The 16,080-nt window shown below is 43.4% G+C and overlaps 1 protein-coding gene across 3 annotated transcripts in view; it reads right to left on the bottom strand.

Moving 5' to 3' along the window:
• The window catches only part of LOC106596267 (casein kinase I), a 47,740-nt gene extending 32,410 nt beyond the window's left edge, over nucleotides 1–15,330 (bottom strand). For 2 of the 3 annotated variants that reach the window (XM_045714393.1, XM_045714391.1), the window contains exons 1-3: nucleotides 15,138–15,330; nucleotides 11,720–12,546; nucleotides 537–606 (exon numbers count right to left, since the gene is read on the bottom strand). In XM_045714393.1, coding sequence (XP_045570349.1) covers nucleotides 537–606; nucleotides 11,720–11,956 — 307 coding nt within the window. In that variant the 5' untranslated portion in view covers nucleotides 11,957–12,546; nucleotides 15,138–15,330. Of the gene's footprint in view, nucleotides 1–536; nucleotides 607–11,719; nucleotides 12,547–14,831; nucleotides 14,946–15,137 lie in introns of those variants that run through there. The other variant, XM_045714392.1, reaches the window with a different exon arrangement.
• Between the last annotated feature and the right edge of the window lie 750 nt (nucleotides 15,331–16,080).

Below are 16,080 nucleotides of genomic sequence, written 5' to 3' on the forward strand. Positions count from 1 at the left end.
ACTCTGTTGTTGTTTGTGTCGAACTGCTTTGCTTTATCTTGGCCAGGTCGCATCTGTAAATGAGAACTTGTTCTCAACTGGCCTACCTGGTTAAATAAAGGTGAAATAAAAATAAATAAAAAACTTCCATCTGTCATGGCCACAGATCTCAACCAGAGGAAAACAACAAGCATCTATTAGTGTGTCCCAAATCTCACCCCATAGGGCTGTGGTCAAAAGTAGTGCACTACGTAGGGAATAGGGCTCTGGTCTAAAGTAGTGCACTACGTAGGGAATAGGGCTCTGGTCTAAAGTAGTGCACTACATAGGGAATAGGGCTCTGGTCTAAAGTAGTGCACTACATAGGGAATAGGGCTCTGGTCTAAAGTAGTGCACTACATAGGGAATAGGGCTCTGTTCAAAAGTAGTGCACTACATAGGGAATAGGGCTCTGGTCAAAAGTAGTGCACTACGTAGGGAATAGTGTGTCATTTCAGATGCGACCCTAGGATTCAATACCATATTCTCACAACCTTCTGTCGTTATAATTCACTGACCTGAACTCCCCAGCTGTTTATAGAACCTGTACTCCAGGTGGAGCTGTGGGGCCCGGGACTTGATGGGCTCCTGGAAATGAGAAAAACAACATGAGTGTTAGAGAATAACTTTAACCCCACAGGATGTTCTGAACAGCGAGCAGAGAGAAGGCAGGGAGCATCTTTAGGTCTACGAACAGCTAGCAGAGAGTAGGCAGGGAGCATCTTTAGGTCTACGAACAGCTAGCAGAGAGAAGGCAGGGAGCATCTTTAGGTCTACGTACAGCTAGCAGAGAGTAGGCAGGGAGCATCTTTAGGTCTACGAACAGCTAGCAGAGAGAAGGCAGGGAGCATCTTTAGGTCTACGAACAGCTAGCAGAGAGTAGGCAGGGAGCATCTTTAGGTCTACGAACAGCTAGCAGAGAGTAGGCAGGGAGCATCTTTAGGTCTACGTACAGCTAGCAGAGAGTAGGCAGGGAGCATCAGTAGGTCTACGTACAGCTAGCAGAGAGTAGGCAGGGAGCATCTTTAGGTCTACGAACAGCTAGCAGAGAGTAGGCAGGGAGCATCTTTAGGTCTACGAACAGCTAGCAGAGAGAAGGCAGGGAGCATCTTTAGGTCTACGAACAGCTAGCAGAGAGAAGGCAGGGAGCATCTTTAGGTCTACGTACAGCGAGCAGAGAGAAGGCAGGGAGCATCTTTAGGTCTACGTACAGCGAGCAGAGAGAAGGCAGGGAGCATCTTTAGGTCTACGTACAGCGAGCAGAGAGTAGGCAGGGAGCATCTTTAGGTCTACGTACAGCTAGCAGAGAGTAGGCAGGGAGCATCTTTAGGTCTACGTACAGCTAGCAGAGAGTAGGCAGGGAGCATCTTTAGGTCTACGAACAGCTAGCAGAGAGTAGGCAGGGAGCATCTTTAGGTCTACGTACAGCGAGCAGAGAGAAGGCAGGGAGCATCTTTAGGTCTACGTACAGCGAGCAGAGAGTAGGCAGGGAGCATCTTTAGGTCTACGAACAGCTAGCAGAGAGTAGGCAGGGAGCATCTTTAGGTCTACGAACAGCTAGCAGAGAGTAGGCAGGGAGCATCTTTAGGTCTACGAACAGCTAGCAGAGAGAAGGCAGGGAGCATCTTTAGGTCTACGTACAGCGAGCAGAGAGAAGGCAGGGAGCATCTTTAGGTCTACGTACAGCGAGCAGAGAGTAGGCAGGGAGCATCTTTAGGTCTACGTACAGCTAGCAGAGAGTAGGCAGGGAGCATCTTTAGGTCTACGTACAGCTAGCAGAGAGTAGGCAGGGAGCATCTTTAGGTCTACGTACAGCTAGCAGAGAGTAGGCAGGGAGCATCTTTAGGTCTACGTACAGCTAGCAGAGAGTAGGCAGGGAGCATCTTTAGGGTCTACGTACAGCTAGCAGAGAGTAGGCAGGGAGCATCTTTAGGTCTACGTACAGCTAGCAGAGAGTAGGCAGGGAGCATCTTTAGGTCTACGTACAGCTAGCAGAGAGTAGGCAGGGAGCATCTTTAGGTCTACGTACAGCTAGCAGAGAGTAGGCAGGGAGCATCTTTAGGTCTACGTACAGCTAGCAGAGAGTAGGCAGGGAGCATCTTTAGGTCTACGTACAGCTAGCAGAGAGTAGGCAGGGAGCATCTTTAGGTCTACGTACAGCTAGCAGAGAGTAGGCAGGGAGCATCTTTAGGTCTACGTACAGCTAGCAGAGAGTAGGCAGGGAGCATCTTTAGGTCTACGAACAGCTAGCAGAGAGTAGGCAGGGAGCATCTTTAGGTCTACGTACAGCTAGCAGAGAGTAGGCAGGGAGCATCTTTAGGTCTACGTACAGCTAGCAGAGAGTAGGCAGGGAGCATCAGTAGGTCTACGAACAGCTAGCAGAGAGTAGGCAGGGAGCATCTTTAGGTCTACGTACAGCTAGCAGAGAGAAGGCAGGGAGCATCAGTAGGTCTACGAACAGCTAGCAGAGAGTAGGCAGAGAGGATCAGTAGGTCTACGTACAGCTAGCAGTATCAAGGGTTGACCGATTTTACGATTGCGTCATCTATCGTCGATGGTGAATAACGATGTCACAAAGGATGGTTTAGCATACAAGTTATTTTAAAATGTCTTACAAATTGTGCATTTAGTCAAATCAGATAAAACAAATGATTTAGCCTATAGCTTTTGAATGAACATGGGCTGGGCTAAAAACTGAAAGGGCCTTTCGTCTACGGAACTGATCCTAAATATTAAAAAGGAGCTTTTTCCCCTTTCAAGACGATTCGATACACATCTAGATAGACGGGCTCCGATACGGGAATGATACACTTTTAGTTTGAAACTAATCCATGCGATTTGGTTTGATTCGAGAACTAAATCGATGTGAAAATCTGCAGCTGATTGAGCTCATGAGCTGGGCCTCTGAGCTGACCTGTGTGTGTGTAAATTATGCATGTCTATGGTGTACTATGTATGCGACCTAAGCCACTTTGGTTCTGAAATCACCATCACACACTAATTACATTTACGTCATTTAGCAGACGCTCTTATCCAGAGCGACTTACAAATTGGTGCATTCACCTTATGATATCCAGTGGAACAACCACTTTACAATAGTACATCTATAGCTTTTTTTTTGGGGGGGGGGATGAATCAAGATTTAAAATTTTTTAACATTTACATTTTTGCAGATTGTTTGAGCTCATAATGTATCAATGTTTACAAATGAGCTATGACATAGCCAATGAATATATAGTACAACTTTGGATTTCACACCTGATCTCAAAAAATCTAAAAGGTTTTGACCACTTGGAAGTTAATGAGCTGCTTTTCTCCTCTAGCCTTGACCATGCAGCAGGTCTCGTAAATGTGAAATTATCAACCCTGTATATCTAAAATAAATCACCATATACACTGATGGTTTAAAGCAAAACTATGAAAACTATTGCCAATGGTAAACCTGAACAAGTTACTAAATAAATAAAGCCTAAAGAAAATGAGTATGAAAATAACCTACAAATTTGTGCAAATAAGTCTTTCAAGTTAGACAAAATCTTTTATATCCTATAAGTCCCTCAAACTCCACTCTTGACCTCTTAGTCAGTTCTACAGTGTTTTTTCATTCATCCCCTCTAATCAGGGACTGATTTAGACCTGGGACACCAGGTGGGTGATTCCTCTCTAATCAGGGACTGATTTAGACCTGGGACAACAGATCAACCCCCTCTCCCGTCTCTCCCCGGTCCTGTCTCGTACAACAGATCAACCCCCCTCCCGTCTCTCCCCGGTCCTGTCTCGTACAACATCAACCCCCCTCCTGTCTCTGCCCGGTCCTGTCTCGTACAACAGATCAACCCCCCTCCTGTCTCTCCCCGGTCCCGTCTCGTACAACAGATCAACCCCGAATACCCGAGCAGACAAGGTTAAAGATCTGCCTGTGTGTCCTTGAGCAAGGCACTGAACCCTAATTTGCTCCAGGGGTTCCATACTATAGAACAGAAAACCAGCTGTTCTCCGGACGTCGTAGGGTATCGAGTCTGCTATCCTCCCAACCCTCTGACATTTTGAGTATAAAAACCCTGCATTAGACTTCATCCAGCCAAATGTACCCCTTGACCCGCCCCCTGGCCCCGCCCTGGCCCCGACCCCTTTGACCCGCCCCGACCCCGCCCCCTGGCCCCGCCCTGGCCCCGACCTGGCCCCGACCTGCCCTGCCCCCACTCTCTCATTCACAAGCCCATGTTAAGTAATGGGTATTAAGGCACTGGAAGCTGTAATGCATGCATGTTCTTTTTCATAATGAATTATATAACTATAATCCGTTTGATAAAATCCATTACTCAGATCGCGCTCATGAGAGAGAGAGAGAACAGACAGAGCGCTAGAGATGAGTCAGAACTATTCCTAAAACAGTCCCTCACAAATTGGTTTCCGAATAATCATTTATTTCATTATTAACAAAATAAATTTAAAAAAAAAATCACTGTGTACCTCATTCTCTATATAGGCTAAGTGCAATAGGTCAGATTGTCATCGCCTGCCCTGGACCAATAACTGACAGGACCTGTCAATACTTAAAAATATTTTCATCATTGTTGGTTTCCAGATACATGAAGTGACTTACAAGGTAGAGTTTAACTAGAAAATGTCAAGCAGCTTCACATTATGAACAATGAAAGAGGACCGAGCACAGACGACCCCCCCGTCTGACCGGGCCCGCCGGGCCACAGACGAACCCGCGTCCGACCGGGCCCGCAGTCAGAACAATGGTACATTATTTAAGGAGCAGGGTGATATGAGGCAGACCGTCTCCGGGGCCATACTGAAGGAAGCGTTATGTCGAGGCAGACCGTCTCCGGGGCCATACTGAAGGAAGCGTTATGTCGAGGCAGACCGTCTCCGGGGCCATACTGAAGGAAGCGTTATGTCGAGGCAGACCGTCTCCGGGGCCATACTGAAGGAAGCGTTATGTCGAGGCAGACCGTCTCCGCGGCCATACTGAAGGAAGCGTTATGTCGAGGCAGACCGTCTCCGCGGCCATACTGAAGGAAGCGTTATGTAATAACAAGCAGGGATTATTAGAGCTAGATGACGTCATGGTAGATTAGATGGTTAATCTAACGTCGTCGGTCAGCCAGTACATGCTGCTGGAATATGAACCAGAGCAGAACTAATCTGGGAAGCATTACCAGTCTAAGGTAGGACCTGTGTACCACCTTTAAAATTCAACTGGTAAGATTTAAATGGAGGGGAAAAAAATATGTTCCGACGTGCAATCGCAAAGGCTCCAAGTCCAACGTCACTATTCACTAAGTAATAAAAGCGCGTGTGTGTGTGTGTGTACAAACATATTTTCCTACATTATCAGGACCAGAATGTCCCGACAAGGCACCAGAATGTCCCGACAAGGCACCAGAATGTCCCGACAAGGCAGAATGTCCCGACAAGGCAGAATGTCCCGACAAGGCACCAGAATGTCCCGACAAGGCACCAGAATGTCCCGACAAGGCACCAGAATGTCCCGACAAGGCACCAGAATGTCCCGACAAGGCACCAGAATGTCCCGACAAGGCACCAGAATGTCCCGACAAGGCACCAGAATGTCCCGACAAGGCACCAGAATGTCCCGACAAGGCACCAGAATGTCCCGACAAGGCACCAGAATGTCCCGACAAGGCACCAGAATGTCCCGACAAGGCAGGAAAACAAGAAACAATTTGAAAAGTCAGGACTAAAACAAGCTTCAGGTTATGAAATTCAAAAGGCTACTCGCACATCTGAGCAATCTTATTGCAGGTGCATGGCAACAGTTGAAACAGGATGAAGGAAAAGGGAAACCGCACACTGCTCTTGATAGTATCACTGATATTTAATAAGCTTTACGCGTCGGCCTCACAGCCTTCGTCAGAGCTTTTGTGAATTTTCTGAAAACAGCACCTCTATGTAGACCTAGCCCCACCCACATCCGTTCCACGCATGGAAAGGGGTTGGAGGCAAAGGAAAAATAAATAAGTGCTACCAAACATAACAATATGCATCTCACAAACAATACAAAAGTGTATAAATAAGACGCATTGAATACATCCATAAAACCTCAATGAGGACACAGCAAGTATTCATTAATCATTCGGTACATCATACGAAAAACAGAGTAATCTGAAATAGGCACATAATTCATGTTCTTTTCACTTTTGTATTGTTTGTGAGATAGGGGGCTAGGTTTGGGGCTAGGTTTACATAGAGGTGCTGTTTTCAGAAAATTCACAAAAGCTCTGACGAAGTCCGTGAGGCCGACACGTAAAGCTCTGACGAAGGCCGTGAGGCCGACACGTAAAGCCCTGACGAAGGCCGACACGTAAAGCTCTGACGAAGGCCGTGAGGCTGACGCGTAAAGCTCTGACGAAGGCCGTGAGGCCGACGCGTAAAGCTCTGACGAAGGCCGTGAGGCCGACGCGTAAAGCTTATTAAATATCAGTGATACTATCAAGAGCAGTGTGCGGTTTCCTTTTTCCTTCATCAAGATTCAGGTTATGGAAAACAGGATTTTGAATGTGTTAGCCGGTAATAACTGGCTTTTGGTGGCCGTTAAAATTAACAAACCAATCAATAAAATTGGCACCGGCCAGGAGAAGGCAAAAAAAATATATAATCATTGCAAAATGCTTTTTATTGATGTAAATAGACTTGTTTAACATCGGCCTATGGGTAAATTTGCATAATTGTGTGTCACAGCTCTTTTTCCTGTCAGACTGCAGTTGTATAAACCCAATCATTGTGCAACAATTCTAAATGCAATAGTATGTTAAAAATAGTTTTTTTGGGGGGGGGCCACGATTAAAAACAGCTATTTATTTTATTTATCGACTGATAATTGAAGCACCCTTCCCCATTCAAATCTGGTTCAGGTTATTAATCAACCTACCAGGGTGTTTACAAACACTACAGGAACAAGATCATCCACATGTACTGATTACATTTTTACTAATACTGTAGAACTTTGTTCTGAAGCTGTATCCGTACCCATTGGATGCAGTGATCACAATATAGTGGATATATCCAGGAAAGCCAAAGTTCCAACAGCTGGGCCTAAAATAGTGTATAAGAGATCATACAAAAGATTTTGTTGTGACTTATGTGGATGATGTTAAAAATATTTATTGGTCTGATGTGATTAATGAGGAGCATCCAGATGCTGCACTTCATGAATTTATGAAATTGCTTCTTCCAATTGTTGATAAACATGAACCTGTTAAGAAACTGACTGTTTGAACTGTTAAGGCTCCATGGATTAATGAGGAATTGAAAAAAAACGTATGGCTGAAAGAGACGGGGATAAAGAGATGGGGGCAAAAGGAGTGGCTAATATGTCTGGCTGCACATCTGACTGGCTGACTTACTGCAAATTGAGGAATGATGTGACTAAACTCAACAATAAGAATAACCTGTATTATGAAGCGAAGATCAACGATATAAAGAATGATGGGATTTTTTTTGGAAGTACTTTAAATGAAATTATTGGCAGAAAAACAAATTCAACTCCAACTTACATCGAATAAGATGGCTTATTCATCAAAACCATTTGATGCTGCCAATTATTTGAATGATTATTTCATTGGAAAAGCGGGAAAACTTAGGCAGGAAATGCCAACAACATGCATACTCGTGCATTAAAAATAAATGAAATAAAAGCATTACAAGTTGGAATTTTGTTAAGTTAGTGTGGGAGAGGTGGGAAAATGATAGTTATAGATCAAGAATGACAAATCTCCTGGCATTGACAACTTAGATGGAAAGCTACTGAGGATGGTATCTGACTCTATAGCCACTCCTATCTGTCATATCTTTACTCTGAGCCTAGAGGAAAGTCTTTGTCCTCAGGCCTGGAGGGAAGCCAAAGTAATTCCGCTACCCAAGAGTGGTAAAGCAGCCTTCACTGGTTCTAACAGCAGACCTATAAGCTTGCTGCCAGCTCTTAGCAAACTGTTGGAAAAAATGCCAGATACAATGCTATTTCTCTGTAAACAAATTAACAACAGACTTTCAGAATGCTTATAGAGAAGGGCACTCAACATGTACGGCACTGACACAAATGACTGATGATTGGTTGAAAGAAATTGACAATAAGAATATTGTGGGAGCTGTACTGTTAGATTTCAGTGCAGCCTTTGATATTATTGACAATAACCTGTTGTTGAAAAAAACGTATGCATTATGGCTTGTCAACCTCCGCCATATCGTGGATTCAGAGCCATCTAATAGAACTCAAAGGGTTTTCTTTAATGGAAGCTTCTCTAATGTCAAACAGGTAAAGTGTGGTGTGCCACAGGGCAGCTCTCTAGGCCCTCTACTCTTTTCTAATTTTACCAATGACCTGCCACTGGCAATAAACAAAGCACGTGTGTCCATGTATGCTGATGATTCAACCATATACGCATCAGCAACCACAGCTAATGAAGTCACTGAAAACCTTAAAGAGTTGCAGTTTATTTTGGAATGGGTGGCCAGTAATGAACTGGGCCTGAACATCTAAAACTAAGAGCAATGTATTTGGTACAAATCCTTCCCCAAGTTCTAGACCTCAGCTGAACAGGGTGGCTGTTGAACAAGTTGAGACTAAATGACTTGGTGTTACCTTAGACTGTAAACTATCATGGTCAAAACATATAGATTCAATGGTTGTAACGATGGGGAGAGGTCTATCCGCAATGAAGAGATGCTCTGCTTTTTTGACACCACACTCCAAAAAGCAAGTCTTGCAGGTACTAGTTTTATTTTATATTGTTTATTGTCCAGTCATATGGTCAAGTGCTGCAAGGAAAAACCTAGTTAAGCTGCAGCTGGCCCAGAACGCATCTTGCTCATCATTGTAATCAGAGGGTTAATATTAATACTAAAAGAGGAAAGACTGACTGCATCACTTCTTTTTATAAGAAACATTAATGTGTTGGAAATAACGAATTGTTTGAATAGTCAACTTACACACAGCTCTGACACACACACTTACCACACCAGACATGCCACCAGGGGTCTTTTCCCAGTCCCCAGATCCAGGACAAATTAAAGAAAGCGTACAGTATTATACAGAGCCACGGAAGTCCCATTTTATATAGCGCAAGTGAACAGAAAATATGGTTTAAAAAAACAAATAAAGCAACACCTCACAGCACCTGTCATCAAGGCAAAAGACGGCTACTTGGAAGAATTTCAAATATATTTTGAATTGCTTAACACTTTTTTGGTTACTACATGATTCCATATGTGTTATTTCATAATTTTGACGTCTTCACTATAATTCTACAATGTTGAAAATAGTAAAAAATAAAGAAAAACCCTGGAATGAGTAGGTGTTCAAACGTTTGACTGGTACTGTAGATGTAACTGATAGATAGATACACACTACATGTTAATTGTAAAATTGTAAAGTATTTTGTCTGTAATGTCTTTTTTCGTTATGTGTCAGACCCCAGTAAGACTGTCATTGGCTAATGGGATCCTAATAAATATCCTAATAAATATCAAATGCAAAAGGAATGTAAAGGCTTCATCAGCGAGTCACAAACCACTTCACAATCCGATGGAGGCAGGAAGCATTTTGAAAACATATAGCTACTTAATCATTTGAAAACCTTAACATTTTACAACATTATGAGGCTTTTTTTTTTTTTTTTTACCTTGCTTCAAAGTAGCCTAGGCAAAATCCAACCCTATCCTTGAAGGAAATGATTTTATAACCAGTAGTCTACTTCTTTCTGGGCGTAGCCAGCCTGCTATTCTGGGCAGAGCCAGCCTGCTATTCTGGGCAGAGCCAGCCTGCTATTCTGGGCAGAGCCAGCCTGCTATTCTGGGCAGAGCCAGCCTGCTATTCTGGGCAGAGCCAGCCTGCTATTCTGGGCATAGCCAGCCTGCTATTCTGGGCATAGCCAGCCTGTTTTTCTCTCTACTTTTCTTGGCGTAGCCAGCCTGTTTTTCTCTCTACTTTTCTTGGCGTAGCCAGCCTGTTTTTCTCTCTACTTTTCTTGGCGTAGCCAGCCTGTTTTTCTCTCTACTTTTCTTGGCGTAGCCAGCCTGTTTTTCTCTCTACTTTTCTTGGCGTAGCCAGCCTGTTTTTCTCTCTACTTTTCTTGGCATAGCCAGCCTGTTTTTCTCTCTACTTTTCTTGGCGTAGCCAGCCTGTTTTTCTCTCTACTTTTCTGGGCGTAGCCAGCTACATTTTCTAATATTAAGCTTAAAGTTAATCTTGCATTTTACCAGACAAAAGCAGGCTGGCTAAAAAGTGTGGCCAGCTCAAATGTGATTGTTGCGTCATTCAAAACTGGCCGTTCTAAACGAGCGTTCTAAATGAGTATTCTAATCACAGGGGGTGCGATCGTACGCTTCAGGGACCACTGTAGAACGATCACACCCGTGTGATGGTACTTGTGAAAGGGTTAAGCATCTCCAATCCAAAATTAAATCTAGAATCGGCTTCCTATTTCGCAACAAAGCATCCTTCACTCATGCTGCCAAACATACCCTTGTAAAACTGACTATCCTACCGATCCTTGACTTCGGCGATGAAATTTACAAAATAGCCTCCAACACTCTACTCAGCAAACTGGATGTAGTCTATCACAGTGCCATCCGTTTTGTCACCAAAGCCCCATATACTATCCACCACTGCGACCTGTATGCTCTCGTTGGCTGGCCCTCGCTACATATTTGTTGCCAAACCCACTGGCTCCAGGTCATCTATAAGTCTTCACTAGGTAAAGCCCCGCCTTATCTCAGCTCACTGTTCACCATAGCAACACCCACCCGTAGCACGCGCTGCAGCAGGTATATTTCACTGGTCATCCCCAAAGCCAACTCCTCCTTTGGCCGCCTTTCCTTCCAGTTCTCTGCTGCCAATGACTGGAACGAACTGCAAAAATCACTGAAGCTGGAGTATTATATCTCCCTCACTAACTTTAAACACCAGAAGTAGCACGCGCTCACTTGTCATCCCCATTTCCTTTGCAGTCGTTAGCATATTTCTAGCAAAATCACATTTACTTGTGCACATTTACCCAAATCAATTTTTTTTGGTGCCCACTTATGAACTAAAACTGTAATAGCTTAAATCCCAGGGTGAGAGATGGATGGTATGAACATCTGGATACAACCTTACCACCTATACATGGGCTAGTGATTTTACTGTTCGTTACTCATCTTGTTGGCTGAGGAAAAGTACATGTGGACATTTATTCTAACATGGTCAAAGTGTGCGGTAAGGACATACGTCATTGCCAAGTGGACTTGCATGTTCTGTTCATATGAAACACCAGAATCCAAATGTGATTTCTGTCATTACGCAGTCATGCATATTTGGTCCAGTAAATTTCTGAAATGTCTGGTAAATTAAAAATGCTGCCGGTCAAATTTTCGACGCTACATGTTCCTAACGGAAACCCTGGCGTGTGTTTGTAACAGTATAGCTTCCGTCCCTCTCCTCGCCCCAAACTGGGCTCGAACCAGGGACCCTCTGCGCACATCAACAACTGACACCCCACGAAGCATCGTTACCCGTCGCGCCACAAAAGCCGTGGCCCTTGCAGCACAAAGGGGAACAACTACTTTAAGGTCGCAGATTGAGTGACGTCACCCGATTGAAACGCTATTAGCGCGCACCACCGCTAACTAGCTAGCCATTTCACATCGGTTACATGTGTATATATATATCTGTTAGTGTTAGTGCTCTCACCAGTTTGATGGCCACATATTCATTAGTGTACAGGTTCTTCCCCAGGCGTAGCTCTCCAAAGTTCCCACAGCCGATCTTCTTCCCGACCCGGAAGTTAGGGCCCACCATGAGCACCCCGGAGCTGCTCCCCGAGCTGCGACTACCATGCCCCGAACGGCTCCCTCCGGACTTTGACATCCTCTTCCCTTCCTCTGCCTCCCCCTTTCCTCCTCCTCCTCCTCTCTTGTCAAAGTCCATAAGTTTGTGGTACCCTGGCCTCTCCACGATCACTCCACTGCCATGCAGTCCTCAGAGCCGCCAAAACATCCACCAGACCGGCAGGGGGCGTGGAGGGGAACAGAGCACCTCACACTGAGCAGGAGGTAGTCCTGAAAGTGTGTCTGCATATCATTTATATTTAGCCTATGGACTTCAAACGGTTGAGCTGATTAATTAACTACTAATTAAGCCAGCAATAGTGAGAGTAAAGATCTGGCGAACTGATCCGGATCGGGCAGCCGTCTTCACCGTCTCTCCTCTCCTGGTGGTCTGGGTTTGGAAAGCTCTCCCTCTTCTCCAATCACCAGCAACAAAGCTCTCTCTCAACCCAGGACTGGACTCGCAGGCTAACACAAACAAAGTAAACTATCCTAGCTAAAGGTAGGAAGATGCTCCCGGCTGTGTGGTTGATGTGGGCGTTATCCTCCAGCGCCCACTCCTGGTGAGGTTGTGAAGGCGCAGTCATTCCCAGCGGTCTGATAGACCTGGTGGAGCGGTTGGTCTGGAAACTATGATTGGACTGAGACAGACAGGCTAACAAAGCAGCTCTACCTCTCACGGAAGAACACCTGGGGAAAGAGACAACGAGACAGAACGTTAACCAACCATTTCAAATCTGGGGATATTGAATTCATCTACAGGTTGGCACGCACACATAATAGGCTAACAATGCTATAGCAATAGGCTAACAATGCTATAGCAATAGGCTAACAATGCTATAGCAATAGGCTAACAATGCTATAGCAATAGGCTAACAATGCTATAGCAATAGGCTAACAATGCTATAGCAATAGGCTAACAATGCTATAATTCTAGGCTAACAATGCTATAGCAATAGGCTAACAATGCTATAGCAATAGGCTAACAATGCTATAGCAATAGGCTAACAATGCTATAATTCTAGGCTAACAATGCTATAATTCTAGGCTAACAATGCTATAATTCTAGGCTAACAATGCTATAATTCTTCAACCATGTGAAAACAGAAGTTCAAGTAAATAAATGCATTATTGGTTTAGTTTTGTTGGTGAATTGACATTCAGAAGAAGGGTAACAGTTTGTTATTCTAAGTACCGTGTTGTCCTCAGGAATCAGCCACTATACTCTCCGTGTGAAACTAAAAGATAAACTGAAGTTGCTGACAACTACAATAAACCGTGCTGTATTAATCCAGGCTAACAAACCCACATTCATCTGAATCAGGCCTAACTTCTACCACATCCAGTCAACATGCATGGTTACGTCCTCAATCGGCCCCTATTCCCTATGAGCCCTGGTCTAAAGTAGTGCACTATGTAGGGGATAGGGTGGCAGCCCTGGTCTAAAGTAGTGTACTATGTAGGGGATATGGTGCCGGCCCTGGTCTAAAGTAGTGCACTGTGTAGGGAATAGGGTGCCATAAGGCCCTGGTCTAAAGTAGTGCACTATGTAGGGAATAGGGCGCCATAAGGCCCTGGTCTAAAGTAGTGCACTATGTAAGGAATAGGGTGCCATGTGGGGAAACCTCCCTGCCACGACAGAGCAACACAGAGCTGTCTTCCAGATATAGGCCCTACACACAGACACGTGATTTATACAAACTGTTCTCTGAGCACAAGCTTCAACTAAACCCAGCAACTAGAGAGAGTCTGAGGTCAGGTGAACAAATGACCAAAAGAACAGAAATCACTAGAATAGGTCTAGTTGGCTCTTAATAATACCAAGCACAGCAGTAAAATACCAATGCCAACACAAACCTTTCACTGGGAAGTAAAAAAAAGTCTCTAAATGTAATATCTATGTGGTTTTAGGAATAAGACTGCTTAGTAATCAAACTTCAGTGCTACTGCCAGTGGGATAACAGCCAAAATAAGGCTTTCGGTTTAGAGAGAGAGAGAGAGAGAGAAGGGCAAAGCCTGGGGAGTAGATTGTAGGAGAACATTATGGTTCTTGCTAAAACATTGTGATACGTTTGCAAGCCTACCTGCAGTCTAGCTACCCACAGTTTTGAAAACTACAGTAGCTAGCTAGTTTGCAAGTATGAATATACTAAACAGACAGCAACCAAACAAGTATCTATTAAGCTCAATACTACCTAGATTAGCTTGATTTTCAGTAGATTGCATCTAGGTAGCTTGAAAACACTCTTACTGTAAAAGGTTTTGGCCATAATAGGCAAGGTAGCAATCGACTTATGTCCACCATAAGTAACTACTGCCTGGCTAGCTAGCTAGCTAGCTAGCCTCTTTAGTCAAAATGGTTGTTTGACATTACCGACACACACCATTGTATTAAAGTAGTTATTAAAACCTGACTTGATTCATTTTTTATTTTTAAATGACCCAGGTAATGTATCGTTTAGGGCTGTGTTTACACAGCTTCAACAAGCTAACCACGACACCGGGGAGATAAGCTAGGCCTGAATTACTTCACCTGCTCTCCTAGTTACGTATCGTTTAACGTTATGTTACCTAACGACAGCCGGCTAACTTAGCAAGCTACCTTCCCGTCGTAGTTGACAATGGATTATAAAATAGCTATAACGTTAGAATTAAAAAAAAAGTTATAAATTATCATCTTAAATTATAAGATTTAGCTGGGGTTTTTGCAAAGAAAGTTCACGTTAGGGGTTTTATCAGTAACTGGTGTCGCAGCTAAGTTAGTTAGCCACCTAGCTAAAGTTAGCTTATGACAGGCAGATTCACCTTTGGTTAACTAAATGTTAGCAAGCGCTTGCTACGTAAACCAACTTAACGTTTAACAACTTAGTTAGCCAGTTACCTGCAAGGGATGCCTAGTTAGTTAGCCAACCTATCAACAAAAAAATGCAATTACCGTAATATGTACATTTGGCTTTGCTAACTAGCCTACCTACCGTAGATAAATCACAAGAGTCAGGAAGTTAGCTAGCTAGAATGATGCTAGTAACTAGCAGTTGATTTCTAGGCAACTTTTGTACGGTGAATTGTCGATAAATAAAAGTGTAAAGAAAAAAAAATGTTATGTTTAAAAATAAAAAAAAAAGAGCAACATAAAACATTTCCCAAGCACAAAAAAAAAAAAATAATACGACAACTCCTTAATCCGTACTTTACTGTCGAGAACGATGCACATTTCCTTCCAACACATTGACATTTTTTTACAAAACAAAAACAAACAACGAAGAGACTAAATCGTTTACCTTCTCCTGTTCTGGTTTTTAAGACACGGAAATTCCAAATGTATAGTTTAAGAAAATTAATTTTCTTCCATTTAACTCCTCTCTCTCTCCTTGCCTGTCGTCTGTTTGGCTGAATCTCGCCACTGCCGGTAAAAAGGCAACAAACCGAACAGATTTTGCTACAGCTGCGCTGTTCACCACCGGTCCGACCTGTGTGAAGATAGCCACAATAAGGATTAGCCACAAAATAGTGGAATTTGCGATTCGTCTTTAAAATAAAAGTCTCACATTGAAACTGACCACCATACAGATACTGTACAAATGGTGGAATAATGTCATATTTTGGACTAGATAATACTAAACAAGGTTGAAATGTTGTGTTATATAGCTAAAACAGATATACAATAATTAAATAATTTGACAATAAACAATACAAAAAAAAAGTTATAATTCCACTTTGGTTGTATTAAACTGCATAATTGCATTGTGGGGCATACATATCTTCACTGTAGAGCCTTGATTATGGAGTATTTACACATGAAATGGGGTATCAGCCTACTCAGTGACACAACTATTAGGAGAATGTTCCATCAACAGCCTACACAGCACAGGGTTGCCATGTTCTCAGAATGTAAAGATATTACTGCTCCAGACACGTTTCTGTGTATCAGTTGTCAAGACGTCGCCTGATGGCCCCCAAAAAATGGTCTTGAAGAAAAAGAAACGCACACCTATTAAGGCGAGGTGCTGGCTAGCGGAGTAGAAAACTTGATTTAAAAAATAAAATATTTAACCTTTATTTAACCAGGTAGGCAAGTTGAGAACAAGTCCTCATTTACAACTGCGACCTGGCCAAGATAAAGCAAAGCAGTTTCGACAACATACAACAACAGAGTTACACATGGAGTAAAAACAAACCTACAGTCAAATAATACAGTAGAAAAATAAGTCTATATACAATGTG

This window comes from Salmo salar, chromosome ssa03, assembly GCF_905237065.1.
Source record: "Salmo salar chromosome ssa03, Ssal_v3.1, whole genome shotgun sequence".
NCBI classification, from domain to species: domain Eukaryota; kingdom Metazoa; phylum Chordata; class Actinopteri; order Salmoniformes; family Salmonidae; genus Salmo; species Salmo salar.